This window comes from Kockovaella imperatae (assembly GCF_002102565.1).
Source record: "Kockovaella imperatae strain NRRL Y-17943 chromosome Unknown BD324scaffold_21, whole genome shotgun sequence".
In the NCBI taxonomy this organism is placed as follows: Eukaryota; Fungi; Basidiomycota; class Tremellomycetes; order Tremellales; family Cuniculitremaceae; genus Kockovaella; species Kockovaella imperatae.
Window position 1 is genome coordinate 27,650 of NW_019028961.1, and position 27,105 is coordinate 54,754.

Genomic DNA, 27,105 nt, shown 5'->3' on the forward strand with positions numbered 1-27,105 from the left:
TTCCATAAGTCACTCTAACTCTCTCCTCGACCATCATGTCTCGAGCATACAACAGCTCTTCACCTCTATCGATCCCACAGTCCCGTCATGATACCCTCCCTAGCAGCTCCTCAGGTCATTTTACTCGACCCAATCACGCCTTGAGGATCAATACCGATTCGCTCCTTCCTACACCCACGTCCCTTGGAGCGCGATCTCGTTCAAAATCGACATTGACCAGTACCATGTCTCCTCCTATCTACCCATCTCATTCTATCTCGAGATCATTTTCACATAATCAAACTCCGTTTGTCACTGCCGACGCTGGGGGGGGCTCTCGAGAGCGAGAGCGAGAGCGAGAGCGAGATCGAGATGATGTAGCCATGGTCGTGAGCGGATTGAGGGAAGTAGACCAACATCAAAGAAGTCAAAGCTCGGGTCAAATCAAATCGGACAAAATGTCTCGCAGTGAATCACTCGCCAGATTCCCGCCAGGATCTCAGGAGGAGAAGGAGGAGGAGGAAGAGGAGGAGGCAGCAGAGGAGGACATCGAAAGTGAGAATGAAGAGGAGGAGCAGACGGTCAAGCGTATACACGAAGCTCTGGCAAAGTCGCCCGACCGAGGAGATACGCTGGATCTCAGTCGCAGAGGTATCGAAGGCATTGATGATCATGCCGTCGAAGTGTTTCGCAGAGGCGTAGGAAAGGATCAAAAGGGTGTTTGGAGGTATGTCAAAGGCGAATAGGTCTTTTGCTGATACCCTTTACAGGCTCGCTTTGTCCTACAACTCGTTGGCTGACAACTCGATTGTCGCCTCCTTCTCGCGACTCAGTCGACTCCGTTACCTCAATCTCAAAGGTAACAACTTTACCGAATTCCCTCAAGCAGTGAGCCATCCGTCGCGCCAGCAACAGCTGTTCTGAGCTGACTATCATCCCAGTTGAGCCAAATGACTGCCCTGGAGATCTTGGATTTGTCAAAGAACAAGATTGTCTCCTTTCCTTCGGAGCCAGGCCGTCTGACGCAGTTGAAAGTTTTGTCCTTGACTAGCAATCGCATACGCTCCCTTCCCAGCTATCTCACAAAGTTCAATCACCTCAAAGTATTCAAAGTAGACCTCAACCCAATCGAATGGCCGGTGAGTTAGACCGGGGCCGGCATTCCTGATGTCTATAGCCACGCGAAGTCCTGGGCAATCTTGTCGACAATGACATTTCCAAGCCTGTTGAAACGCAGCCCGGCCAGCGAAAGAAGGACGAGGATCTGCGGCCATGGATAGAGAACATGAAGAAGTGGATGAGGGTCAAAGAGGCAGAAGGAGATGAGAATGTTCCGCCGAAGGGACATTATCAACGCGGCGACGAGGGCGAGCTGGCGTCAGAGTGAGCCTGAAAGCAACTCAGGAAGGCAGAAGCTGACACGCGACCAGAGACGAGCCGTATAGCGCGGTATCGGATGGTCTTGCTGGGTCTATGATTCACTTTGGATCAGCTTCGTCACCATCTCTTACTACGCTATCATCACAGCAGACTCTTCGACCCCTTCGAGATGCTTCCAGCGACAGGCTCAATGAATCCCCAGAAAGCTCAAATATGCATCGACGGCGCAACATGGGCATGTATGGTTATCAATCTCCCGACCAAATCCTTTCGCCGGATCTTCCCGCACCTCGTGTACCATTCCACGAGAGGCACGATTCGAATCTGTCACTCAATATACCGCCTCTTTCAGCCTCATCAAACTCGTCCTCTGCGCATTCTCGCAATCCCTCATCGACATTGCCTCTGCCTCCAGTGATTTCACCTCTCGGCTCGGCGGGTCATAATCGAGGAGCGAGCTATACTGCCACTCAAAGACTCAGCGGTACGCTACGTGCCAAAAAGTCACTTCCAGATCTCCGGAAGAGCCACGCCAAGATCATAGAGGAGCGACGGAACGATGGTGCGGAGGGGCAGACGAGTAGACCGTTAGGCATGGGCATCGAGCGTACTCGGTCGAATATCACCAGTCCTAACGCTTGGGATTCAAGGTCGCCCCCGATGACTAGCATTCCGACCCGCAACATATTGATGCGGAAAACATCTGAGGATATGCTGTCGAGCCTTCGATCATCGAACATCGCCGATGTTGGCAATCGTAAAACGGATACTAGCGATGTCGTGGCGACTGAAGAATTGCGCAATTCCTACTTTCGTCGGCTGTCGACTTTGCCAGCGTCGAGTATATCAAAGACGATTCCGAAAGCTCTCTTGCAAGTAATTGATGCTGTCCGCGGCATTCTCTACGCCCTGTCACAGATCCACGCTTCTCTCAGACAGTACTTGTTGTACGCGGTCGATGATCGCGTCTCCAATGTCTTCACTCGCGTTACGGAACCTGCAACTAAACATCTGGACGGATTGATCGACGCGCTTGATCGATTTGATTCCATGTCGAGGCGTAACCGAACGCCAACAGAAGCTTTCAAAAATGTGGTGCTGGCTACAAAGACCTGCATCGGAGATACAGGCAAAGTGCTTGCGGTGCTCAAGCTGCAAGTATCTGCTTTGAAAGGCAGCGACGCAAGATACACCCGGACTCTCTTATTGATGCTGTACGGATCAATGACTGAGATTGCCGCATCCTGGAAATCCATGAGTCCTCTCTTGGAACAGATAAAGACGGGTCACGAGGCATTCGAGGGTCCACGAGGAGCCGCCAAAGTGTCACAGCCCATGTCAACGACGACTCGTGCGCCCTTTTCCCCCATCGTCGAAACGGCAGAAGGTAGTTCTCCATCGGCGCCGCCATCTAGTCTTCCGTACGAAACACAGTCGGGGCAGATCTCAATGTCCATATCCACCAGTCGACAACGCGGTCGAAGACAGGGCGGTTCATTCTCGCAGGATGGTGTTGACAAAGGCCGGCTGATGCCACGCAGCGACCCGCGGACGGGTCGATCTCTGGCCTCAAACAGCCATCAGCAGCATGACTCGTACTCTAGCGTCTTAGAAGAGGAACTCACTGAAGTTTCGGATGCAGAAGATCCCGTCAAGGATCCAGCGATCATTCCGACCCGGCCCTCCAAGACAGATCTTCCGCCCGAATTCTCAGACTCAGTCCCACTCACCCCTCCGGATGGGTCCAATGTAGCCAATACTCAACCTCTTATCCGCCCTCAACGAGGGCACAAGCCGTCGTCCTCGTCTGGATCCATGTCCAGTGCGATGAATATCCCACGAAAGCCTTCAGTCGATGTTCGTCCTCCAACGCCTGCATCAGCGGCCTTATTCGATGACGATCTCCTTGATCTGTTCGAGACGGCCATAGATTCAGCGTTCCTAGTCTGGCTCAAACTTGCAGAAGATATAGGTCTGTCAGCGCCGGGAGCTACCGGAGGAACTCATGGTAGAATGGATTCGCAAGATAGCACTACGTCCTCGATGATCCAGCGGCCTCATCAGAAGACAATGAGCGACTCTGAGTACACAGAGTTGGCCACTCTTTTGCCACAAGCTGAAGATACCACGTCGTCGCTCAAGGAATCGTTGATGAGCGTGCGTGCGAGTTCATCCAATTGGAATACGACGTCCCTGCCGGATCAGGCTCAGGCTTTCATCCGGATCGTCGTCTTGGTTTCTCACACAGTCAAATCAATCTCGTCGACACACACATTCCCTCTTAATGTACGGCAAACCTTCTCCTCCTTGATACAGACGACCAGGGAATGTGCTATCCTCATCCAAGTCTCATCAGTCCAGCCTCGTAATCTCTCCGGTCCACTTGATCGCATCAAACATGCTCCTCCAATCAGCGCACGATCAGTTTCACCCTTCCGGTCCAGGGATTACCCTCGGGAGATGAGCGGAAACGCTAGTACAGAAGAGCTTGTGGTACCGCCCAGTGCAGCTTCAGCCAATTGGAGCGGACCTCCTTCGAGTGGTCTCAGAGGCCTTCAATTACCTTCAAGACAAGCAGCCATGAGTAGAAGTCGCTCAGCGAACAATCAAGGATCACAAGGGTCCCTGGATCTCTTGCGGGCTCCGAGGATGATGGGGACATTGAATAACGGCGGGACTCCGTATTCTGGTGGCGCATGAACGTTCCCGCTCCTTGAGAATGTATCACAAAGGATCATCCTTGGCACAGGTCACCTGTGACACCACCATGAGAAGGGATGAACCTGACCCTGATCATAGTGTGTCATGCTATAAAGGAGCCGTATAAGTCCGCAGAGGGGGCGTATTCTGTGCGAGTCTGGATACTTAATCGCCCGCTCGCTCGCTGCCTGAAGCGCTCACTCTCCTTACTTGCCTTCCAGCCGGCATTCACTGACGCCTCAACTATTCACTCACCACCATGAACATCGCGACCCAAAGCACCAAGAGCCTCGATGATCTCCAATCACAGTTCAACCTCCTGAAACTCAGTCGATCGAGCTTTGGGCCTGAGCCTAGCCAATGGCCCAAAACGCTTGCGATGGGCAGGTACTTCCTGGACAATAATAAACGTAATCTCCTAGGAGACGCTCTGAAGGACACTTTCACGGAATACGTTCCGACTCTCGATAGCAGCACGATGTGAGTTGATAAATCATTCTTTTGGCCGTCACTCACGAGGCCAAGGTTCGTTAGCAGAAACCTAAATTCCAATCAGGAATGGTTTGGAAACAGAGTCAACGAGATGTCTGATGACACGTTTCAAGCCTTCTGCAACACTTTGAACAGTAATGTCCTGGAAAAAATGCATCAACTCTTTGAAGATAAATGGGCCAAAGAGCCAGAGAACACAAGCGCTCGACCGTTCAAGACCCAGAAGAGCGGCACGATGCAGAAGAAGAAACGATCACCTGGCGACGTCAAGGCTGCAGTGGTCAGTTGGCCTGACGAGGCTGATACGGACATGCAAGAGGTCGGTTCCCGCTCTATAGGCCAAGGTACAGATTGCGATACCTTGCCTCTTCGGACCTTCGGAATGCCTGTTGTTGAACCCGGAGGCGAGAGATCTCCCGTTACCCATGTGCGACAGATGAGTATAGCTTCGATTCTAGATGATACGGCAAGAGTCCATGGGGACAGTCGCACCGTAAAGCTTCATCATGGTCCTTCGATCGGCACCGAGACAGGGACGGGTTCCAAAAGTCTTTCAGAATAGGAGGAAAAAGGTCTCTAATGAGGTTGTGCATCAGCATTTGCGAGCCTTATCCAAGATTGCCAGGTGAACGTGCTATATCTCTCTCGCCCGACACAAAGGGAGGGACTTCAACGTGAATTAGATGCCGCGATCAGGTAAACTTGGTGCTGATAGGGCGAAAACTTCGCCAGGCGAAGAGGAAACGCAGATGCATACATTTGGTCCCGGGATTTTGCCTACGCTCTAAAGAGGCCGCTGCTTTTTCCTTAGTACCATGAGAATATCAGCTGCTGGTTACAGCTTGACCGCGATGCACTGAGGCTGACTTGAGAATTGGCCCGATGCAGCGATCTGCTCCGGGTATCGCCGAGCACATATGATTGACTGAGCGCACGGCAGCAGAACCGGTCATTGGCGCGATGCCGTGGAACTATCATTTGTCCTTCGTATCATCCTCCGGAGCTGATGGATTCAGCGAACCCGACGGGCCGCCGCCTGCTTGAGCAGTGAGATCCTCGGGACTGACGTTGTATCGTCAGCCATGACTAATGACTGGCAGAAGTACTCACGATTTCCATACATCTTTTGTAGCATGCATCAGTTCATAGAGCTGACCAATTTGCTCCTCGCTGAGCTGTTCGATCTTGTCCACCTCGAGGCGTCTGCCCTTAAATGGTGCCGCTTTTCCCGCCTCCGTGGCCGACTGCTCCACTTCTTCAAGATACAACTTCCACTGTGAGAGGAAGGCGATGATGTGTATCGGATTGTCGGATGTCCGTGTAGCTCTGAACTCTGATTTGATATATGCGTCACCCATGAATCGCATGTCGTCTGGCAGTCCTCGATGGGCTCGAAGAAGCCGTCGATAGAGGCTGAAAGTGAAGGTATAAGTCAAACGCCTATACGAAGAGCTCACGGTATAGGTGGAATCAACTGCATAGAGGCCTCTGCAAGAGTTGGAGGAATGGGCAACGTCGCTGCTGCTCTACGAAGCAAAGATGGTCTCATCGTGGAGGCTAGACGATGGGTGAGTTAACGTGATAGCAGATATATGAAGGATTGACGATCGGCTGAATGTGATGTGTTTCAGATTGGTGCGTACGTAATAATCCACTCGTTATTCCCTGCTCCCAATAAATCCGACAAATGTCCGAAGACGGCCGAAAGATCCGTTTGTATTCTGAAGACTTTTGTAGATCTCGCAAGACCGTATGCATTCAACATCTGGCTGTGCACTCTCAAGAGAGAGAGAGAGCTATGGAGACTGCAGTAGCTGGTCCGAGCAAGCTTCCCAAGGAACATCCATTATGGCTCGGGGGTGAGCTGCACCCTCCCTCTTGTCCGAGCTTGACTGATAGGAGGCCAGGTGCCGCGGCTTCAATGGCAGTAGTCATCACTCACCCCATCGACCAGACTAAGATCAGAACACAGGTCCAGCGTCCTCAACAGAACATGATTGCAACAGTCAAGAACACCGTTCGCTCGTCTGGTGTACTGGGTCTGTGGACTGGTCTTTCTGGAAGCCTACTTCGACAGGCGACGTACTCTACCATGAGGTTCGGTGCATACAATTACCTCAAGGACAGGGATCGAAAGATGGGTAAAAAGGGAGGCAAACTGCGTTTAGTTGCCAATGGTGCTCTGGCAGGAGCGCTTGCAGGTCTCGTAGGCTCGCCAGCGGGTGGGTTTTGTGCGGCATCCAGCATGACTGATGATCGATCGTGCAGAACTGGTCATGGTCAGGATATCCTCAGACGGTGTCAAGCCGCCAGAATCAAGATATAATTACAAGAACGCTCTGCAGGGTCTGTATCGGATATACAAGGATGAAGGACCGCGTACAATGTTCAAGGGAATGGGCGCGACAGTCGCGAGGAGTGTAGTGATGAATGGGTCCCAGCTGTCTTGGTGAGCAATTCCTACCTCTCACTGTGCTGATAACCAGCTACGACATGATCAAGCAGCAGTTGATAACGCGGTTCAACTTCACGGACACTGTCCCAACTCATCTCTTGACGTCGATACTCGGGGGGACCATTGCGGTCACCGCTTGTGCACCTATAGATGTCTTCAAGTCCAGGATACAGTCCGCTCCTGCTGGCGTCGTAAGTTCGCTCGATCAAAGCATCGCTGATGTGTCACAGACGGCCATGAGCATCATTACCAAGTCGTTACGCCGCGAGGGACTCAGAGTCCTTTTCAGAGGCTGGCTGCCGGCATGGTTGCGGATGAGCCCGACTACCATGTTGACATTCACTTTCTTTGAGCAGCTGAAGAAGGTATTCTGAACAAGCTGAACCGTTGCATCCACCACACAATCTGTAAATTTGCATGCACAATCTTGATTCGAACAGGAATACGGAGATCTAGTGCCCGCCGTTTGAGAGAAATCCTTCTTGAGCATTGGCTATTTCCTCGAGCAAGGTCTGACCTTTTGGTGTCCATCCGAAGTGCTCCCTTGTCCACTTGCTGGAGATATTCTGATCCACCGACATGAGCATTCCGACCAGTCCCATGGGGCCAGCTTGCTCAGCGGTAATCGAACCGGTCTTTTGACCAGTCTTCCTGCCTACAGCTTCGACCAGATCTTTGACGGTGATGGTTTCTTGGACCGCATGTACGTGAGTCCCGGCTTCGGCCGTCTCTAGAGCAAGCGCGTAGAGTAAGGACGCGTCTTCGGCATTGCAAGTCGTCCACCGTTGCGACCCGTCACCGATGTAAGGGAGGAATCCGAAGCTTTGGGAGATGCCATGAATGGCGTAGAGGAACCAATGGGGAGGTTTAGCGGTGTGAGTCACCGCTGAGAGTCGCATAATGATGGGCGTGACACCAGCTTTTTGCGAATCGAGAACCATACGCTCTGTATCTGTTCGTGCGAGTCCCGAGGGATTTGACATAAATGTCTCGTCTCGTTCGGCTGAGCTCCAATCTTGGCCAATCATGAATCCAGAGGTGAAGATGAATTTCTTTCCGCTCCCTTCAAGACCTTTGATGATCGCCTGGGCTGAGGCGGCTTCCTCTTTTGACGCCTTGTCGAAATCTCCCGAGTGGTCAAAGGCACAATTGATCACTGCGTCGTGAGATTGAGCCATGCGGGTCAAGAGCTCGAGGTCTTGGAGAGAGCCAATGATGGGTTCAACGGACGGCCCCTTGATCTTTGCTGCAGAAGCCTCTGACCGAACCAAACCACCGACAGTGTGTCCGCGTTCGACGAGGTGTTGAGTGACCAAGGCGCCGAGACGGCCAGTGGCTCCGGTGACAAAAACTTTCATAGTGAGGCAGGTGGCGGGTCAAGCGAGCGACGGCAAGTGACTGAAGTAGAGAGAGAGAGATGTGATTCGTCTGTTCCTATGCTGATGCTGAGACGGTCAAGACAGAGCCTCTGTATGTTCATCCTATTTATATCCTGACATACCATGTCGCATACCCTATGTCGTTCATATCCGGTTCTTCGGGGATGCTGATATTTTACGCGGCTCGGGAGCGAAAGCAAAAAAAAAAGTGGAGGGGAAGTCTGTGACCGAACTGGAAGCTAGATCGCTCAACCGCATGCTTCGTGTCACAGAGGACACTGTGATACAGCTTCGGTCGGTCGAGATGAATGGCGAGGAGGCACCGCGCTCTATATGTACACCGGGACCGATGGCCAGCGATGGACATTTCGCCACATCGGATCGGCTTGTAGGAGATGATTTGACCGAGGTGGACGGGTCTGACTATGGCATCGTCTTCGGGCCAGGTCGATGGCGAGAACGAGCGAATTCAGGGGTCAGGCTCGGCGATGTACGGGCTCTGGCCTACTATTAGATGTTGAAGGACTCTCTACCATTGGTTGTCCGGATCCTTTCCGGAGCGTGATGGACTCTACCGAATGTGACCAGAGGGTGGTTGATTGGCCTACGGATGCTCTCGTTGAAGCCGACTGCTCATTGTGCTGCGAGGAGCAAGCCTCCGTACTGCAAATGACCTCGTCAAGCTATCATTGCTGTCGCCAACGACCCGATAAGTATGCTGCTCATCGCAGGAATCAATGGTAATTATCCAGCCCAGTCCAGCTTCGGCGTCTCCTTGCGGCCCGGTCCGACCGCCGCGTCGACCCAAAAGGGCCCCTCTCTTATGAGACCCTGAAATTGGGCCATCACTGTCACAATCGTACATTATTGATCTTTTGTATAGACCGTGTAGACGACTATCCAGCTTCTGAACTCTGTGTGTGTGTGCCAGTGTCTTGACCGTGACGTCCTGTACCTTGTACCTTGCTGTCAATGGTGAGTTGCACGCATCCCTCAATTGCAGGTGGAATTCCCCCACTCAGCTGCAATGTCAGCTTGTCCGATTATCACGAGCCGCCGGTGCTCGACCTGCTCGTCCACTTGCATACCTGCCTATCATGGCCCAGCGAGGATATGCGACGCCCTCAAAGAAGATCAAAGTGAAGAATCCAGTGGTAGAACTCGACGGAGATGAAATGACACGAATCATCTGGCAGAAGATCCGGGAGGAGGCGAGTCGGCCGACATGACATGTTGATGTTTCCACTGACAGACGCGCATGAAACAGTTGATCTTGCCTTATCTCGACATTGATCTCAAATACTATGACCTTGGAATGGAGAGTCGAGATGCCGTGGGTGTTGACCAAAGGTCATGTCTGAGCCTTGACAGACCAACGACCAAATCACCGTGGATTCGGCCGAGGCGATCCTGAAATACTCTGTCGGTGTCAAATGTGCTACTATTACCCCCGACGAGGCTCGTGTCAAAGAGTTTAAGCTCAAAGAGATGTGGAGGAGTCCCAATGGAACGGTGAGACCATGCCAGTCCCGCTGAACTGAAATGGCGTAGATCCGAAATATTCTTGGAGGCACCGTATTTCGGGAACCCATCATTTTGGACAAGATCCCAAAGCCAGTGCCCGGATGGACCAAACCCATCGTTATCGGTCGTCACGCCTTTGGCGATCAGGTGAGCTACCCACGGTGTCCGGCTACTGACACCAATAAAGTACCGCTCAACAGACTATGTCGTACCTGGCCCCGGAAAATTGACCCTTACTTTTACCCCTGCCGACGGATCCAAGCCTACGGAGATGAATGTTTATGATTTCAAAGAGTCGGGGGTGGCCATGTCAATGTACAACATCACCTCAAGTATCGAAGGATTCGCAGAGGCTTCTTTCAAGATGGCCTTGTCGAAGGGCATGCCCTTGTTCATGTCGACAAAAAAGTGAGGGGACCTGCTCTCGTACAGTCGCTGACCTTCAGCACTATTCTCAAAAAATACGATGGAAGATTCAAAGATATCTTCCAAGAGATCTACGACACGTGAGAGATCTCTAGGCGATCTTGCTGATCTCCAGAAAATACGCCAAGGAATTCGAGAAGAAGGGAATTTATTACGAGCACCGATTGATCGGTAGGTCTCATCACGGTGCAAGGAGCTGACGAGCCCAGACGACATGGTCGCTCAAGCACTCAAATCCTCCGGAGGCTTTGTATGGGCCTGCAAAAATTACGATGGAGATGTCCAGGTGGGTCTCACCCCATATCACTCGACTGACATCACAGTCCGACATTTTGGCACAAGGTTTTGGATCCCTCGGAATGATGACCTCGGAATTGATCACTCCAGATGGCAAGACGATGGAATCAGAGGCAGCTCATGGAACAGTCAGTCGAGTCTCGAATCTGCTCTGACCGGCTTCTCAGGTGACACGCCATTACCGACAATATCAACAAGGACAAGAGACTTCTACTAACCCGGTTGCTTCGATTTTCGCATGGACGCGGGGACTTGCCTTCCGAGCCAAGCTTGACAACACGCCTGAGCTCGCTGATTTCGCCAAATACCTCGAGGAAGCTTGCGTAGAGTGCATAGACAAGGACGGAGTCATGACCAAGGATCTGGCTTTGGCAATGAAGGGAAAGAACATGAAACGAGAGGACTGGGTAACGACAGACGTCTACATGAAGGCTGTCAATGTGAGTTGCTGGACGGCTCATGACTTGGACTTGCTGACGGTGAACAGGACAAACTAGCTGAGAAGATGAAGGCCAATGCGAAGTAGGGAGCGAAACGTGAAGAGCTTCATCTACAGCCAAGCGTGCGTGAAGGATGACTGTGGGAGCAGCTTTCAGCAGGACCTTATGTTGCATCCCATGCATGACACATGTAAGCGGCTGAAATTGAGGAACGTGCAGCCATGCCTGATCCCTTTTAATGGTCCTTGACACCACGGCAATAGGTAAGAAGCTGATTGGCGTGTTCCAATGAGCTGCTGCTTTCTGTCTGGCTGAAAGGTTGAAGAAGCAGTCAGCATCTTTAGACTGGCTCATGGATTGTCCGGACCATGTCCCTTGGGGGCTCTGCCAATTCGCGACGTTTACAGGCGTATCATGCCAGTCGATCAAGGATAACAAGAAAACGTCATTGATACCGACTACATGGGTGTATAGTTCTTCGTTGCACAGCTGACTCGGATCTTACGACAGTCTCAGCTTTCGCGCTCCGCCAGCATCAGCGAAATCGTCCACGACTTCCGATCTGTGACACATGAGCTATATCCGAGTCCCAAATAACCAAAACTCATCGTTGTATTTGCAGAGGCACAACAAGTGATGTCGAAAAAGAGTCGCAGGCTAAGAGACGGTAGTGAGGCTCTGCGTATTCTGGCGCGAACCCCATTGCCCAACGCACCCGAGTCCCCTCCTACTATGCGATTATCAGCGAGCACCGATAAGTGCTCGCTGATGGTACAAGAACCCTAGACCTTCTTCTAGTGAAGTACATCATCATCGACCTCGGAGGTAGTTGTGAACGGAAAAGAGATTCTGCATCCGGCTCTTCGAAGATATCTGTATGGCCAAGTCGATTATAGGGTAGATTTGCGCTTGAATAACTGCTCAGCCTACACCTTGCCTCCCCTCCTCAAGCCCATGGCCTTCTCCAGCTCAATGATTCTCCGTTCCTTTTCTCCAAGGTCTCTAGCTAATCTGGCACCACCCTCCTTCAGAGCTCGGTGAGCGAACTCCGCTTCGTCGAGTCTGCCCCTCATGCTTTCCATCTCTTCCTTGGCTCGAGCTTCCTCTTGCTGAGCCATGTCTAGCTGTTGACGAAGGTCGAAGATACTTTTATCACTCGAATGCTCAAGCAATGCCAGTTGAGCTTGCAACCGCGAAACGAACCCATTGGTTTCTTTGAGCCGTTCTTCGAGCCGTTGATTCAGGCCTTGCCCCTCAGCTATCGCCTTGCTCTTCTCCTCCCTGACTCGCTGAATAGTCGCGTGAAGGTCGTCTGCTTCTCGACTCGCATTGGATATTGCATCATCTTTCTGCTGTTGTGCCAACAGGACGGCTGAACGGAGGTCCTCGGCCTCTCCCCAAGCCTCAAGCAGAGCTTGGTCCTTCTTTCGCTTGTCCCGCTTGGTCTTCTCTAGTTCTGCCAAGAGATCCTGACTAGTCCTTTTCTCCGTCATCAGATCTAAGCGGATCGTCTCCAAGGCTGTGATGGATCTGTCCAGCTCGGTGCGAGCGTATCGGAAGGAGCTGAGAATATCCGGAAGCTCAAGTGGCACAGGCGTCGGAGGCTCCGGAAGAGATTTGGCACGGGGGGATTGAGGCAGAGGGATTCTGGAAGGGGACCGGGCGGCGTGCTGGCGTGGAGGTGTTGGACTCTGGACAATCGTTTCCAAAGATGGACAAGGTTGGACGAATTCTCGAGAAGGATGCAAAGCTCTTCGCTTGGAAGGGGAGGAAGGACGAATGCCAGATGAGGACAGCAAAGCTTTTGCTTTCGGCGATCGTGAGAACGCCTCTCGAATCCTTTTGAACGGTCTGGAAGGTGAGTCAGTGGCAGGCTCATTCTCGCGTTTTGACGCTGAGCTAGCTGATCGCTGTGTTCGTGGGTAGCAGTCAGCTCGTTCTACGGACAGGAAAGCGAGAACTCACTGAAGGCGGTACATGGTCAGGTTCTGTCTTCGGTCGTATAGTCTTGTCATGATCCTCGTAGTCTTGACTGGTATGAGAGTGGTACTACATATGGTTTAAGCAACCAAGCCAGAGCATGGACCCACCGAGCTCTTAGAGCTGCTTTCCGAATGATTCAAATGCACAGGATTGCTTAAGATCTGAGGATCAGGGAACGAACCGAGCAAGTCATCCAACTTGTTCTAACTTGTGTCAGAGAAGACCTTGACCGAATCCTCACCTCTATGTCCTCGAATGCCGAGCGGGGAAAGCTGTGTCCAGAGTGTCCTGAATGAGCGGAATGAGGAGGTTCTGGCAAGACCATCATGTCGATGTAAGAGGTCAGAGAAGTCAAGAGTGAGTCTCTGCATCGGATGATTCCATTTGGATCATGGTTGAGTGAAAGGGATCCATCCCCTCGGTCAACCCCAATTTAATGATTGGAAAAATCAGTCGCGGTCATACATACAGTATGGCGGATGGAGGCAGCGTTCTGACACAGTGCATCTCAGATCTCAGATCACTTTTACGCTTAGAACATGTTCAGATCCAGTCTGTGTAGCTTTGACGATGGTACACCAGGTGGTGAGATGTCAGGATGAGTGTAAGATGGAACGAGACTAGCCTGACAGGAGTACATGGAAGGTTGTCAGTATGGCTCAAAAAGCCTGCTAAATGACTGCTTAATAATACTGACTTTTCGAGGAGAGTGTAGGGGGCCAGAAGTTATGGGAGGTCCTGTCGACGTTGTCTGCGCGACTACAGAATCGATAAGTGGATGGCGTGAGCCTGGTCCCAGCTGGGACCAGGCAGCTCAGAGGAGATGGGTCGCTTCATCTCCCTTCAGAAGATGAGAGAGGTCTGGCGTCAAGAGAGATACCTTGATGACGTCTGTACGAGCTTTGTACATAGCATCGAAATGTGCGTAGAATCTTCCTACATAGCCTCTCACATGTTATGGATGCTCATTCTTCCTTGACAGGTTGGCAGCTCTCATCCCTCCCAGATGTCACTGACTCTCCAAGTCGTTGCTTCAAAACCCGGATATCTCCAGCTTGTTCTTTGTTCAGGAGTTTCAGTTCAACGATGCGGTCCTTCAACTGCTCGAGCGTCTCCAGCTCTTGATCAGATGTTCCCCATGGTCCTCCACTGATCTGAGCATACTGACCGAGGTTGACCTGGCAAAACTCCTTTCCCAAGTAGTACAGCTCAATTTCGAGACCTTGCCGACACTCGTGCGATAGCTGAAGATCCTTCCCTCGCTCCTCAATTCTCTTCTCGAACCCAATGATGAGTTTGTTTTGCTCTTCGATCCGCGTGTCCTTCTCCTCCACCAACATTTCGAGCCGGACCCTCTCAGAATCAGCTCGCAGCAATCGAGCCTCCAACTCCCGGTGACCTTCTCGTATATTGGTCCAGTCCAATTGGAGCTCTCTGGTCAATGCTAAGTTGTGGTCCAGCAGCGCTTCCGCCTCGTCCCTGCTGTGTCGCACAGCCGCGTTGGCCCTTTTCAGCGATTCGACTTCTGCCAGGTGTCTCCTCTGCCATTCAGTCCATCTGTGCGGTAGCGTTGACAGATCCAATATGAGATCTCCCAAGACCTCGTCCTCGTTGTTTGTCAAGGGTTTAGGCTGATGCGGATATGGATGGCGACGCGCAGAGCTCCCGAGGTTCAATTTACGCTCATGGTGTTGAAGGAGGAGATCGTTCAGCGACGCGTCGCGCTGAACCAGAGGCTTCCTACGTATGGCCTTCGATGTCTGTTAGGAGATTTGAGCGTTGATGATCACGATGTGGACTTACCCCCGCTGGCTTGCTTGAGGGCGCCTTCCCGCAGCTATTGACCTCCATACTGATTGGACGTCGTGTGAGGCTCAGACAAGTATTGCTGAGTTGGGTGAGATTCGAGATCATTCGCGACTGCTTTGTCGCTCGGATCAGCTCTTGGCTCCTATACATGGTCCAAGCGGAGCTCGCTGTCTTGGGTACCTGACTCTAGCGTCAGGTTAACTTTTCTTGATGCTGCTCAGAGCGCACGCAAGGCAGCTTCATGTGTGATCCGCCACCTTACACTGCCACATTCAGATAGTTCATCATCATCCACCATTTATCTACATACCACATAGTCACCTCGTGAACATCAACAACAAACATCTGCTCTTCATCTCGAAGCATCGTTCTTCTGACGCGGTCCGGAATCCAATGCACCTCTCAACGCAGTGACCTATACCTTTGACAAATTGGGTCCTGGCCATCGGCCCTAATCAAGTCCCTTAATTGCAGGACCACTACGGACTCTTTTATCTCATATTGCCCTCTTTTGGTCAACCGAGGATATGAAGATCGAGCATCTTGACGACGGACATAGTGGAGAGTCAGAGGGAGAAGGATCGAGGAGAGCAAATGGCAGAGGACATGATGGAGAGGATGGGCACCGGAAGAAAAGGACCAAGAGGTCATCGGGCAAGGCGTGTGTATATTGTCGACGGAGGTCAGCGGCCCATCCATTCTGAGAAGGGCTGCATCATGCTAAACAAAACCCTTCCTTTAGTCATATGGTGTGCGAAGGAGGTAGGCCTTGTGAGAGATGGTGAGTAGAGTCGCTTCGTTGGTGAGTCTGATCCATTGCTGATCGTGTGACAGCATCCGCAGAGAGATTGCGCATCTCTGTCGAGATGTATCTCCTCAAGCGCGAAGACCATCCTCGCCTTCTCAAGATCGGACTGTATCCCCTCAGCATCAACCTCCTGCTGATACACCATCGCAACAAAGTGAACCAGTCACATCTCTACCAAACACACTCTACTCTGATCCCAATTTTCCTCCTGCATGGCCTCTCCTACCAGATACGGCCGGACCCGTCAGCTTTGGAACCCAGGCAAATGGGAACACTGTAGAAAAGACGAGCAGTGGGCCCTACAGCGCTAGAAATGATGACATGACAGAGTTTGGGGCCTTGACGTGAGTCTAGCTACTTGCAGCCTCGACTGATCGATCTACAGCAAATTCATGGGAGATCTCGGGGCGCCTCATGTACCTGGAGGATTGCTCGACATGCTGGCATTCATCTCTCGAGGCGGTAGTCTGAATAATAACAACACTTTCAGTGACGGAGCCTTGGAGGAGCCTATCGAGACACCGCAAGTGGAGTCCGGACCATCTACAGGCGTGACATCACGTGAAACCTATGCACCGTTCAACTTGCCTCGATCGGAGCCGTTGTCGAGATCAGGCAACAATAGCGGGAAGGGCAAGGGCAAGGAGACGAATACGCCTTTGGCTGGCATAAGTAGAATGTGAGGATTCTCAGTGTATCAATCTGATCCTTGCAAAGGGAGCGATACTTCCTGGCCGCTGCAGATCAACCATCCGGTCCAAGAGCGTCTAGACTTGCTCAGGTCATCAAGGCTAAATACGACGCTGGGCTGCTAAAGCCGTATGACTACATCAAAGGATACGAACGGATGAACAAGTGGATGGACTCTGGGCGTGCGGCACCTAAAGCGGACAGCGTGGCTGGCTCAGCGCCGAGCAGTCCGCAAAAGAATGGAGGATCGCGCAATAGACCATGTACGCCCTGCCCGCCGGTCTTCTCGGGATGATGCTGATTCCGATTACAGCCGTCACGCCCATCCTGGGTCCAAAATATGGCAGCAGCATATCTGCTGAATCCAGACGTCGTATCTTGACCGCATTGAATGGTTTCAGACCAAAATTCAGGCAAATCGCTCAAACTCTGACGGATGTTGATCTTGTGTTTGTGGAAGAGGCAATGGAGAGATGGATGCTGGAGTACGACAGGCTTTTCGCGTGTGAGTTCAGCAATGCTCGATCTCAGCTCTTGCTGACGTCTCTTAAGCGATACACACACCTTCTTGCATATGGCGCCGGACAGGCGAGATTCAGAAGGCCAATCAAGAATTTGCCAATGTGACCGGCATTCCAGCGAGCATGTTCAGAGGCGGCCAGCTTTGCGTATACGAGCTAATGGATGAGGATTCTGCGGTACGGTACTGGGAAAGATACGCGAAGATTGCCTTTGATTCGGGTGGGCCTCAAGACCCTCGCTGATTATGGCGCTCACCTGTTGCAGGTCAACGATCCCTTACCACCAGCTGTATCCTCAAAATTCCAGTGTCACTCACTCGGTCTCGTTGGGTTAGATCCAGTGCGACTCCATTATCTCACAATGGCAAGTTGGCAGCATCGACCAATGTAGACTTTGCTCTGCCTCAACCAATGATTAGCGATCGGCCTGGTGGGGATGTGGGGTCCGGGGTGGCATCGGATACGGGAATTGAGGATTACAGGTTGATCAAGTGCTGTTTCAGCGTGACCATCCGCCGCGATGCGTGAGTCGACATCCTTGCGTCAGGTTCCAGCTGATATTCTGCGCCAGCTGGGGTGTCCCTGTAGCCATCATGGGGCAATGGATCGTGAGTTTGTTGCACGAATTGAAAGCTGACAGACAGCCAATATGAAGTATACAATCCACACAGGCCACACAGTATGATACATGCCCCATCTACTGCTCAACCAGATGTATTCAGACATGCATTCATTTGTCGTCCAGACGGATAAGCGTGTGACAGAGGCGAAAGACCTCATGCCAGGCCAAATGAACGCCCCACGCTTGCTATTTGTGCCACCTCACGAACTCGGCTGGAATGATTATGACCGCATCGGTCGATCTGCTCTGTTATACTGTGCCCATCTCTTGCATCTTACAACTTGACTGTTTTTCTCCGCTTTGTGATTGTCTTGACAGCTTGTAGATAGCGCACGAGCTCCGACACAGCTCGTCACAATGGCTAGGTGAGTCCAAGTGTACATGCCTCGCAGACCAGAGTCAGACCTTAGCTGAGGATTGCTTAGGGATCCACCGCCTATTGTGTCTTCCTCGGAATTAAGAGACCTGTCCCTCGAACCTACAGATGTACGGCCCGCTCACATCAGCATCATCCACCCTCAGCTTCGTGATCTGGTCCTACCGTTGGACAGAGCTCATGTCCTGTACCCTAGAGGGACCATCATAGAAGAGCAGAGGTGGTCGCCGCCGGAGGATAATGAGCCCGGCCCGTCCAAAGGCGTCGTTAGCATCATGAGCTGTCATCTTCAGCCCATCAGCTGATCCTCTATCTTACAGCGCAATGGTACAACGAGAACGTTTGCAAGGCTCACATTTACTCCGAATTGTCTAACTGCAACGTGAGCAACGCCCAGCAAGGGGGTAAACCAGATTCTAATTAAATGCTGCCGAACTAGCGGCCCTATCATGGCGTGTGGAGGGCAGCACGGCGAACTCTACATGACGAATCTTCCCTCTCGTACGGCTTCGACAGCGTCACTGAACGCTAGGTTCCCCTCGACACCGCCTCCAATTAGACCCTTCTTCATATCCGTGGTATTACCTACCATGTCCATCAACAACTCCATGATCATTCTTCCCGGTTGGCCAGCGGAATGGCATCGGAAAGAGAGGGAGAGAAAAGCGAGCTTCCTGCGCCGGCACGGTCCGGTCGATGAAGAAGAGGAGAGTGAGGAGGAATCTTACGCTCCAGTGGACACGTTTGCCGAGGAGGATATTGATGAAGAAGCTATGGACATGGACGACGATGAAGAGTCTCATCTGGAATCTGGAAGCTCTAGCTTTGCAACGTACCCCAACACGGTCCCATTCCTGAATCCACCTCGGCTCCCTCATCTCAGTCCCACGACTAATTCGATGGACATTCCCGGCTCCTCCCGCCGTGCCGCTTCTTTCAGTACTGGCTACCGACCTGGCAGAGGGTCTCGCGCATCATTTCTTTCGTCTGTTGAACGGCCCGGGGTTCCAGGGATCCAATACGTGTCGTCCAGGTCACCTTCATTCATCTCCTCCACAGGTGCGGGTCGACGTCTCTCAATGGCGAGTGGAAAGACTACCTCCTCACGAGAGCAGAACAGGCCCATGGCCATTGATGAACCTCGACTACTTATTTCCAATAATGATCAGACCGTGAAAATGTTCTCGCTACCTACCACGGAGAAGACCAATTCACGCTCAGCTCTCACGGCAGCCCCTCAACTCTCAAGCCTTCCCGCTGGGCAATATGTACGGTCGGCCCAGATTCCCGTGACATCTGCAATGCGTCGGACAGTGTCAGGAAACGAGACTGGGAGGAATCAAGAACACGCGCCTTTTGTACATCTGCCTCGACTTCATGCGCCAGTGGCGCCCCCACGTCCGAGATTCGGGTCAAGCATAGGTTGGGACTCCATCAGCGCCAACGAGGGTTTGAGACGAACCCAAGATTACGACAGCGCAGAGCTACAGCGGGAGATCGAGAGAGCTCGAGCTCATCTTCAGCTCGAGCGCGAGTCGAGGCGTCAGACAAGGGAAGAGTTCGAAAGGGTGGTTGGAATGAGAGTTGGTCTGGGATCAGGTGCGGCGACGTCGTATATCTCCTCCAGTCGGCCCGGTCATCGGAGTCCTGGAGAAGATGATTGGAGAGCTCGACCGGTTGCCGTTGCGGACAGGTCTGGTGAGACAGAAGAGCGGAAATTGGCGAAAATTGGAGGGGCGAGACTCAAATGTGCTGTAAATCATTGTGAGTCGTGTCTATCAGAGGCATTTGTTTTGACTCTCCGACAGCCTCCATCTCGCCTGATCTCAAGACTATGGTTTCGGTGGGAGATTCGTCTGAAGTGTTTCTTTTCGAGGTGATCGATGGTGGACGCGAATTCAAGCGCATAGGAACCTATAACGGTGTGTGTAAAGGCTTCCTCAGTTCGTGCCCTCATTAATGACATGACAGCGGCGACTGATTCTGGCTTTTCAACGTCTTGGAGCAAAGATGGTAGAAAATTTGCTGTGGCCAGTCAAGGTTCGCAACAAATCCGTATCTTCGCTGAATCTCTACAGATGGCCAAGTGACAGTATGGGACCATCGGTCTTCCAAGCCGCTTGCGACTTTCTTTACATCGCACAGCAGCTCCACAGGCTCACTCCCCTACTCCTGGGACCAAACCGGCTCTGACAATGCTGCCGTTACAGCTGAACAATTGGACCTTCGTTACCAAGCCAACCACACGAATGTGATGCTCGTTGATCCTGTGACTGGAGCTCCGAGTACAGGCGCAAGTACTTCCGGCAGAGAAGCTGCAAGAGTCGTCAAGTTCTCTCCCGAAGGAAGCTGTAGAGATCTCATGGTGTTCTCAGAGGCAAGTCCAATGTTGTAGTCCGGGCGATTGGGTCTGACGCCTTGATGGACAGGAGAACTCCAACATCCACATTGTCGATGCGAGGACTTTTCATACACATGTCGTTGTCCCGGTGCCATGGCGACCGGCCTCTTCAGCTACCGACACCCAGAGGACTGATCGGAAGGGCGTAGAGAATGGAGTGACGGGTATTGCCGGGATTGCTTTTGACCCCAGTGGAGACTGGCTATACTCTGGAACAGAGCGCACTGTTGTTGAATGGGACATGAGGAGGTTAGGTGGAGGGGAGAGCGCAACCTGGCAAGTGGCTTAAGACGTGGTCCTTGCTTTAATTCCTGTGGGCGACGTGTCTTTCTCAATTCATGATTTTCATCAATTCTTGTCACACTGTAGCTTGTCATTCGAACATATGTCTTATGCTGGAGTTCTACAGTATGACGCGTAAGACGTCATGTCATGATGCACACCGAGGGGCCCAAGGGGCAATCTTACAACTATAAGGACCATGAGGCACATTCCAAGATGGTATGGAAGAAATGCAGGGTATAAGGTATCACCAATCCAGCGGACCAGCGAGAACGGCACTTGTGACGATCTCTTCGTGATGAGCAGATGCGTTGAATTCTTCTAGTATGTCAGGCACGTCCGCCAGATCATCGACGTCCCGTGTCGCTGTGACTCTCGCATAGGTGACTGGACAATCGATTGAATCGCACAGGATCCTTTCGCCGACAGGCGTTGATGAACATGAGGCACAAATCTTGTGGGTGTCCAGAAGTCGCTGTTGAGCAAGATGCTGCCGGGACAAGAGTGCGTGTGTCGTTGTAGACGGTTCTGTGCGGCAGATACTGCAAATTCCTGGAAAAGAACATCAGAATTATGTCTAGGAAGTATTTTCAGGAACTCTCACTGTGGGACGACTCCCCACCACATACGATGCAGTGGCTCGACTTGAAATGTGAATCAATCCTCATCTTACCAGTGTGCCGAGTGTCGTACTTTGACGCCCGCTTTGTTCGCGGCATGGACTCATACCAGTGCTCGACATCGGCGCCGACAAGATTGAAGATACGAGAGAGAGGGGGAATGAGGAGATTTCGGATGTAATATTCTGCATCGATACCGAGGGACCTGGTATCAGATGTGAGGTCTGACAGCGCGCCTCACCTGTTCGCCAGCATTTCTTCCGGCATTCGAGCCCGGTCGATCAATCGTCGCCCTTCGGTATTAGAGACGATGTACGGCACTCTTTCGGCATACTGAGGCTCGTCTCGGGGGTCCTTCAGGATTCGACGATACGCCACGGCTGCACCTGGAGGAGGGACACCTTTATCTCTGCGCGAAACGTCAGCGGTTGATCTGTCGTCCTGCACTCACGAGTAAGACCCCAAGCGGACCTCCTTTGCGACGATAAAGTCTTGCATGCTTACCCGGCCCTGAAGGATTTTTGTCCACTCCTGACGACAAAATTCCTTGATCTCTGAGAGATCTTGATTCCGGAACAGCATTTTTAGGCAAACTTCTTCAATCTTTGATTGAGCCGGAAAGCCATCTCGCCGGATCGTCTCGATACCCTTGGCATCAAAGACCGGCTCGATCTCGTCGGGATGCTCGTATTTGAAGCCCACATATCGCTTCTTCGCCATGAGGACGGACCCCATATACACCTTTTCGAACTTAAGTTTGACTGGTTTCGGATTGACTGCAGTGACTGCGTCTGCAATCTCATTACCGATTCGGAACGCCTGGTCTTTGGATCTTCCAGGGAGGGCAACAAAGAGCGAGTCGGTATCGCCATAGACAACTTGCGCCCGCCAGTCTGCACGCGAGTGAATCATCTCTTGAGCCTTTTCGAGTGTCTCACGTCCGGTCTGGACGATTGAGTCGGCCACTTCGATGCAGGGCATCCGACCAGAGTACGTGGCGGAAGTATATCCGTAAGTGACATTCTTACACCGTCAAAACCTTTCTGAGGAAACACAGGAGCCACTCACGGCCATGAGCTTAAGACCGAGTTGTCGGGCATTCAGAAGCTGAGTCAATGACTGCTGACAGTCAGCTTCTCTTCAAGATCAGGAGTTGCTGCTCACCTTGTCCCCTCTAGCTCCCTTCATCGCATGTTTGACCATGACTCGAGTGTCCAAGATTTCACCTAGCATTTTCGCCAAAAGGCTCTTCCGCACAGCCGGTTTGACGAAGATCATTCCATTTGGTGTCACTCCGGCATCAGTATGGTTCTCCACTACGGTCCTCACCGGTGAGATAGTCTTTCAGTAGCTCGAGAAGCCCATCCGCGACCTTCAGCTCTGTGAAACCGAATTTATCAGTGCCTTTGAACTTCTCCACTCTTCCTAGGCAAGTTGAGAAGCAGATGTTGTATGCGATCATGACGGATGGGTACAGAGATTGAAAGTCCAGTACCAAGATGGGGTGATTGTAGTATTTCGACTCTGGCTCCGCGATGAGTGGCACGGCAAATGGTGCGTTCTGCAAGCCGACCTGGCATGTTTAGGTTCAGTGCAGCAGGACCGACTCACCTGCTGTTTGGAAGGGGAGACCAGCACAAATGATTCGGGTTTGGCTATCCGAAACATGAAAGACTCCACCTTGTACTGCGAGCCTCGGAACATGACCGAGGCGAAGTCCACACCAAAGACACGAGCGAATTCGCTGTCGGTGAGCACCGTATAATTCAAGGACTCACGCATTCTTGGTGATGATCTCAGCAGCGTCGACGATCTCAATGTCGAGAACAGCTCGTTGGAAGAAGTATTTCAACACGCGAGTGGCATGCTCAGGTGTCTTGCTCTTCCAAAGAGCTGTAAGAGACGCCGGAGGATAATGTGGAATTCTGTGAGGAATGAGACAGACCCTTCATAGAATACCCACCGTTGGTGCATGAGATGAAAGACGACATTCTCGAATGTGTACTGGATGAGAGTAATCTCCGACCTACAGATCCGCCAAATGTTGAGCACATGGCGTCCAGATACCTTGAACGTGGAAGCGTGAGTAGCGGAGTAAAAGTCCTTTCTTGGAGCAGAGTGACCCGACACCACACGAGACAATTGTTCCATCAAATCGATGCCTGACTGTATCAGCGAAGACTTCAGGAACTGACTCACTGAACGCTTCGTTGGCTCTGGAAGCGATGTATCCCCAAGAAGAGTTGTGCAGCTCCCATCCGGCCAAGACATCTGGATCCCAAAATTTGACCGTATCGATGACCCAGTTGATGAGGTCAAGCTCGCTCGCGACGTAATGGCAGGGTACATCTTCAAGCTTCACTCGACCCGCCCTGGTCTGAGCAGACTCTACAATCACGTAGCCGGCGTGATACCCAGGATGAATCGTGGTGTCTGGCAAAGTCTCGTCCTCGTTCTGGTAACAGAAAAAGACGGCGACAATCTCATCTTTCTCAGGATCAGGCAAGAGTTGATGACGAGATTTTGCTCTGGTTCAGCCACGAACGACTATGGAAGCTCACCAAAGACCTCGACAGCCAGTACAGACATGTTTTGATGTTCACGCTCAGAATCCTTCGTCTTCTTCCTCTGGGAGAATTTGAAACCGTATCTACTCTTCTGAGTAGGCTTGCGGAGTTGAGAGGTCAAGGCAGCTTTTCTTTGAGATTGAGCGAGGATAGTCTCGTCTTCCTTGGAGCACCAGTTTGTGACCTCGTTCCGTCGCGGCGGAACATTGGTAAACGCCCACCCATACTTGCCTTTCACTGTATGCTCCTGGCGGGTCTTCATCCAAGATATCGGACCATAAATGGAGGATTCAAAATCGGCAAGATCGTTGACGCCATTGGACTTGAGCGCGAACATCCGACCCGCAAACATTTTGGGTCGAGAAGGGACATCTGACGGATTTGAGTAGTAAGGATCCTGGTACACCACCTCGGGATCCACAGACTCCCTGACAATGAGTGCATCCGGAGGTTTCAACTGGAACTGCCAAGCTGTGCTAGAGAGGTCGGGCTGCACGGTCGAGCTGGATCCCTCGACGAGCCCTACTTGGGTCTGATCAGTACTCGTGGAGGTCCGAGTCTCGCCACTGGCCCCAGGTGACTCTTGACTATGTATAGACCGGTCGAGTGATCCGGGACGCTGTGGAGTGGGCTGCAGACCACTCTCTGGGCTAGCCAAGCGGACGCGTTTGCCCTGATTGGGAGTTTGATCTGTGATTTCACCAGAATTCGACACATCGGTCTGAGAATCAGGATTCTTCAGGGTCGGGCTCGGTAATCGTACTCTTTTTCGCCTTGGAATCGAGCTAGGGAGCGCGATTTCAGGTGTTGGTCGCCGCGGCTGCCGAGCCGGGGGTAGTTGAACGCCTGTGTTGGCTCGCTTCGTACTTTTATGATCATGCACGTCGGGCTTGACGTCTTGCATCTCGATTCTGCTGTGCCTTGGCTTCACACGAGTAGGTGTTTCGGGGTGTCGATCCTCCTCAGGGGAGCTTGACATGGCTCCGAGGATCTTCTTTGGTTCAGCGAGTACCACGGTGTTTGTGAGAATCGACCCATTGCTTCTCGGCTGTTTCGGAACGGCAACGGGAGTCGGACGATGCTTTGCAAAGATATTGCGAGAGAGTGATGTGGGCGTCGTCTTGGTACTGCCAGTCCCGGTCTTAGTCGGGGTTTGAGGCACAGGAGTCTGCCCAGGGGAAGAGAGGCTCATCGACGAGCGATCCATAATGGTACTAAGATCCCCAAGACCTGCCATCTCGCGTATCCTCCGATCTCGCATAGCTCGACGACTATCCAGTCCCCCAGTAGTTGTGGCGGTTTTCGACGCACTACTGGGCGTGACGGAACCGTTCATTCCGCGGCGCCGTGGCGTTTGCCAACCTACCCAGCTCTGTCCTACAGTATTCCTGAACAGTTCGTCCAGCTCTTCGTCGTCATACTCGTCCCCTTCAGGTTGTCTGCCAGCCGCTTGAGTCGCGTGAATCTTGGCACTTTCTTCAGCATGCTGTCTGGCGTCCCGCTCGTGCATCATCTGGTTGAGCTGCTCTTCATCAAGGTCGTCTGCAAAATAGTCCATGTCCTCAGGGCCACCACGTGTCACACGCGTGTCGTCCACTTCAACTTTGACCTGTTGATCACCTTGAGACAGCTGAGTTATGACGAGGGCCTCGAAAGGATTCTCCTCATCAGAATCGGAAAAGTCGATTTCATCCTCCGACTCTGATTCTTCGATTGCCATGTTGATTGGGTCAGGCTGATCAATGAGCCCTAAGTCTGGTTTGACATCGGCCTCGGGCCGCTTGAGAGGTGAAGACTCCTCGAATTTGACGGGTGTCGAAGACGCGAGCTTAGTCGGCGAGGATGGTAAGCCGTTGCTGATTCGAGACTTCTTCGAGCGCTGGGTAGACTTGGGTGCCCGAGGGGCTCTAGGCCAGTGAGCAGATACAGCTTGGAATGTCGTCATAATCCACTAGTGATGTCAGGTGCATTCAAGAATATCCCGCCCACCTTGTCGTACCTTCGTTTCTCGCCGCCACTGCCTCCAGAGATATCTCCAGAGAACTTTTCGTATGTCAACTTGCCCCTTTTACGTCTCTCGACCTCCATTCGTTCCTCGATCATGTCCCAGAGCTCTGTAGAGATCTTCCAATTGCCACCCTTGTTTTCGGGTCTTTCCTGTGTCTCATCCAAGTAGCCTAGCTCTGCCTTTGTGCGTCCGCCCATTCCTCCACTTCCTGGCATCATGGCTCTCTCACTCAGACTCAGGCCTCTGGTCGATCGCCTGCGTCGCTCATCCTCCCACAATTCGGCCACCGCAGGTACGAGCTTTTCGTCGGGGTCCAAAGGCTTATGCAACAGCTCAATGAGGTCGTGGTGAAGGTACCGAGGTTTGAGTCTGTTACGATTTAGGATGTGGTGTGGGAGAACGTCGATCTCCAAGGGCGTGAAAGTATCCTTCGGAGGACTCAGAGCTGTAGAGTAGAGCATATCCGCAGGTACGCTCAGAGTGTCGAAGATCTTTGGCGGACCTCTCGTACGAGGCGGTGAGGTGTAGGGATCGCCCTCTGGTCCTGTCAGCAAAGAATCCATGGCTTGACTCACCAGGGAGAGGCTCTCGAAATGTCCCGCCTCCCAAATCCAACCATCCACATCCGTACAGGTCAAAGTCGCACATGAACTGCAGCACGTGGTTCATGTGAGCCTCGTGAGGTTGCCATTCCCTCCCGAGGACGACTGGCTTTCTCAGCTGCTCCATGGCGACGTACATGCGGGAAGGATTGACCAGGCTGACTTTAAGAAAGTAGCTGTAACCGATATGGTATCCGTAGAATGGGACGCCTTTAACGAGCATGACGGATGCAACATGTAAATGCCTAGGATCCGGTCCACCACCGTATTTGGTTGACGAGCTTGTGCCAGTGGGGTTTTGCCGCATGGCGAGACATATTGCATGATTCAGTGATACGGCGAATCGCTGGCAAAGCTTGATGACTCTTTCCGGTCGCAGAGGATCATTCGAGTCCATCGGGAAGGGAACGAAGAAGTAAGGATAGCACAAGTGAATGTTGGCGCATATCTTCTGTAGAGCGGGAGTCGTTCCAAAGATTCTCAGTACTGGCAAGTGGTGAGGAAGAGCGCCAGCAGGTATAGCCGTGGCCAAATGCGGTGGACAGTAGTACTGAGCTAATGTCGGCAGCGAGGGCGACATGGTCGAGGTGATGTGAGTGATCCGGAGGCGCAACAGGGCATTCGCCTCCGGATCCTCTTGCGTAGTCATAGTGTAGGAGGTCTATCAGTCTGGTGCTGTCGATACCATTTCGCTTCCGGTGAAGGACGAGCGCTCTGAACCAGCCTTACCATTATCATCCATGG

General features: G+C 52.2%; 11 protein-coding genes across 11 annotated transcripts; 6 read left to right on the forward strand and 5 right to left on the reverse strand.

Annotated features, from left to right (window-relative positions):
* Positions 1-35: 35 nt before the first annotated feature.
* On the forward strand, positions 36-4,059 carry BD324DRAFT_654131 (RAM signaling pathway protein-domain-containing protein; the record flags this gene model as incomplete). Its single annotated transcript, XM_022018753.1, has 5 exons — positions 36-706; positions 750-867; positions 921-1,118; positions 1,157-1,362; positions 1,410-4,059. 5 exons carry the CDS (start codon positions 36-38, stop codon positions 4,057-4,059), a joined length of 3,843 nt encoding a protein of 1,280 aa, XP_021867752.1.
* Positions 4,060-4,318: 259 nt separating this feature from the next.
* On the forward strand, positions 4,319-5,113 carry BD324DRAFT_654132 (hypothetical protein; the record flags this gene model as incomplete). Its single annotated transcript, XM_022018754.1, has 2 exons — positions 4,319-4,539; positions 4,585-5,113. The coding sequence occupies 2 exons, from the start codon at positions 4,319-4,321 to the stop codon at positions 5,111-5,113; spliced, it is 750 nt and encodes a 249-aa protein (XP_021867753.1).
* Positions 5,114-5,288: 175 nt separating this feature from the next.
* BD324DRAFT_639720 (hypothetical protein) lies at positions 5,289-6,139 on the reverse strand. Its single transcript, XM_022017274.1, has 3 exons — positions 6,009-6,139; positions 5,662-5,964; positions 5,289-5,613 (listed from the first exon to the last, which is right to left on the reverse strand). Exons 1-3 carry the CDS (start codon positions 6,098-6,100, stop codon positions 5,526-5,528), a joined length of 483 nt encoding a protein of 160 aa, XP_021867754.1. The 5' UTR covers positions 6,101-6,139; the 3' UTR covers positions 5,289-5,525.
* Positions 6,140-6,290: 151 nt separating this feature from the next.
* Positions 6,291-7,406, forward strand: BD324DRAFT_639721 (mitochondrial carrier domain-containing protein). Its single transcript, XM_022017275.1, has 5 exons — positions 6,291-6,410; positions 6,459-6,773; positions 6,820-7,000; positions 7,038-7,197; positions 7,237-7,406. The coding sequence occupies exons 1-5, from the start codon at positions 6,350-6,352 to the stop codon at positions 7,378-7,380; spliced, it is 861 nt and encodes a 286-aa protein (XP_021867755.1). The 5' UTR covers positions 6,291-6,349; the 3' UTR covers positions 7,381-7,406.
* BD324DRAFT_279153 (hypothetical protein) lies at positions 7,200-8,668 on the reverse strand. Its single transcript, XM_022012364.1, has 2 exons — positions 8,508-8,668; positions 7,200-8,451 (listed from the first exon to the last, which is right to left on the reverse strand). The coding sequence occupies exon 2, from the start codon at positions 8,362-8,364 to the stop codon at positions 7,459-7,461; it is 906 nt and encodes a 301-aa protein (XP_021867756.1). The 5' UTR covers positions 8,365-8,451; positions 8,508-8,668; the 3' UTR covers positions 7,200-7,458.
* An 814-nt stretch (positions 8,669-9,482) lies between these two features.
* Positions 9,483-11,158, forward strand: BD324DRAFT_643934 (isocitrate dehydrogenase; the record flags this gene model as incomplete). The annotated part of the gene is made up of 11 exons (XM_022017577.1): positions 9,483-9,596; positions 9,653-9,718; positions 9,757-9,897; positions 9,937-10,056; positions 10,097-10,317; positions 10,356-10,415; positions 10,451-10,506; positions 10,545-10,621; positions 10,659-10,760; positions 10,800-11,072; positions 11,120-11,158. The coding sequence occupies 11 exons, from the start codon at positions 9,483-9,485 to the stop codon at positions 11,156-11,158; spliced, it is 1,269 nt and encodes a 422-aa protein (XP_021867757.1).
* Positions 11,159-11,919: 761 nt separating this feature from the next.
* On the reverse strand, positions 11,920-12,700 carry BD324DRAFT_639730 (hypothetical protein). Its single transcript, XM_022017276.1, has one exon. The coding sequence runs from the start codon at positions 12,563-12,565 to the stop codon at positions 11,999-12,001; it is 567 nt and encodes a 188-aa protein (XP_021867758.1). The 5' UTR covers positions 12,566-12,700; the 3' UTR covers positions 11,920-11,998.
* A 1,320-nt stretch (positions 12,701-14,020) lies between these two features.
* On the reverse strand, positions 14,021-14,906 carry BD324DRAFT_654138 (hypothetical protein; the record flags this gene model as incomplete). Its single annotated transcript, XM_022018755.1, has 2 exons — positions 14,021-14,815; positions 14,859-14,906. The coding sequence occupies 2 exons, from the start codon at positions 14,904-14,906 to the stop codon at positions 14,021-14,023; spliced, it is 843 nt and encodes a 280-aa protein (XP_021867759.1).
* Positions 14,907-15,168: 262 nt separating this feature from the next.
* BD324DRAFT_639734 (hypothetical protein) lies at positions 15,169-17,628 on the forward strand. Its single transcript, XM_022017277.1, has 10 exons — positions 15,169-15,546; positions 15,607-15,645; positions 15,699-16,016; positions 16,058-16,351; positions 16,390-16,625; positions 16,676-16,867; positions 16,915-17,103; positions 17,149-17,407; positions 17,455-17,491; positions 17,528-17,628. The coding sequence occupies exons 1-10, from the start codon at positions 15,392-15,394 to the stop codon at positions 17,534-17,536; spliced, it is 1,728 nt and encodes a 575-aa protein (XP_021867760.1). The 5' UTR covers positions 15,169-15,391; the 3' UTR covers positions 17,537-17,628.
* Positions 17,629-17,759: 131 nt separating this feature from the next.
* On the forward strand, positions 17,760-20,684 carry BD324DRAFT_639736 (hypothetical protein). The gene is made up of 8 exons (XM_022017278.1): positions 17,760-17,870; positions 17,931-18,147; positions 18,202-18,263; positions 18,321-19,645; positions 19,690-19,803; positions 19,853-19,921; positions 19,960-20,258; positions 20,311-20,684. The coding sequence occupies exons 1-8, from the start codon at positions 17,863-17,865 to the stop codon at positions 20,569-20,571; spliced, it is 2,355 nt and encodes a 784-aa protein (XP_021867761.1). The 5' UTR covers positions 17,760-17,862; the 3' UTR covers positions 20,572-20,684.
* Positions 20,685-20,811: 127 nt separating this feature from the next.
* On the reverse strand, positions 20,812-27,010 carry BD324DRAFT_585143 (hypothetical protein; the record flags this gene model as incomplete). Its single annotated transcript, XM_022013721.1, has 14 exons — positions 20,812-21,116; positions 21,169-21,389; positions 21,426-21,593; positions 21,636-22,207; positions 22,253-22,303; positions 22,349-22,476; positions 22,514-22,757; positions 22,796-22,928; positions 22,963-23,109; positions 23,148-23,346; positions 23,384-23,710; positions 23,746-25,702; positions 25,741-26,297; positions 26,335-27,010. The coding sequence occupies 14 exons, from the start codon at positions 27,008-27,010 to the stop codon at positions 20,812-20,814; spliced, it is 5,685 nt and encodes a 1,894-aa protein (XP_021867762.1).
* Positions 27,011-27,105: the final 95 nt, after the last annotated feature.

What these genes read in the sequence shown, in the direction of transcription:
- BD324DRAFT_639720 (XM_022017274.1), bottom strand. Translation starts at nt 6,100, where the DNA reads ATGAGACCATCTTTGCTTCGTAGAGCAGCAGCGACGTTGCCCATTCCT. An exon ending in CAGTTGATTCCACCTATACC is followed by an intron (nt 5,965 to 6,008) that starts GTGAGCTCTTCG and finishes CTTCACTTTCAG; the next exon opens with CCTCTATCGACGGCTTCTTC. An exon ending in ACAAAAGATGTATGGAAATC is followed by an intron (nt 5,614 to 5,661) that starts GTGAGTACTTCT and finishes ATACAACGTCAG; the next exon opens with TCCCGAGGATCTCACTGCTC.
- BD324DRAFT_639721 (XM_022017275.1), top strand. Translation starts at nt 6,350, where the DNA reads ATGGAGACTGCAGTAGCTGGTCCGAGCAAGCTTCCCAAGGAACATCCA. An exon ending in TCTCGTAGGCTCGCCAGCGG is followed by an intron (nt 6,774 to 6,819) that starts GTGGGTTTTGTG and finishes TCGATCGTGCAG; the next exon opens with AACTGGTCATGGTCAGGATA. An exon ending in AATGGGTCCCAGCTGTCTTG is followed by an intron (nt 7,001 to 7,037) that starts GTGAGCAATTCC and finishes GCTGATAACCAG; the next exon opens with CTACGACATGATCAAGCAGC.
- BD324DRAFT_279153 (XM_022012364.1), bottom strand. Translation starts at nt 8,364, where the DNA reads ATGAAAGTTTTTGTCACCGGAGCCACTGGCCGTCTCGGCGCCTTGGTC.
- BD324DRAFT_639730 (XM_022017276.1), bottom strand. Translation starts at nt 12,565, where the DNA reads ATGACGGAGAAAAGGACTAGTCAGGATCTCTTGGCAGAACTAGAGAAG.
- BD324DRAFT_639734 (XM_022017277.1), top strand. Translation starts at nt 15,392, where the DNA reads ATGAAGATCGAGCATCTTGACGACGGACATAGTGGAGAGTCAGAGGGA. An exon ending in AGGATCGCGCAATAGACCAT is followed by an intron (nt 16,626 to 16,675) that starts GTACGCCCTGCC and finishes TTCCGATTACAG; the next exon opens with CCGTCACGCCCATCCTGGGT. An exon ending in GAAGATTGCCTTTGATTCGG is followed by an intron (nt 17,104 to 17,148) that starts GTGGGCCTCAAG and finishes CACCTGTTGCAG; the next exon opens with GTCAACGATCCCTTACCACC.
- BD324DRAFT_639736 (XM_022017278.1), top strand. An exon ending in ATTTGCTGTGGCCAGTCAAG is followed by an intron (nt 19,922 to 19,959) that starts GTTCGCAACAAA and finishes GAATCTCTACAG; the next exon opens with ATGGCCAAGTGACAGTATGG. An exon ending in ATCTCATGGTGTTCTCAGAG is followed by an intron (nt 20,259 to 20,310) that starts GCAAGTCCAATG and finishes CTTGATGGACAG; the next exon opens with GAGAACTCCAACATCCACAT.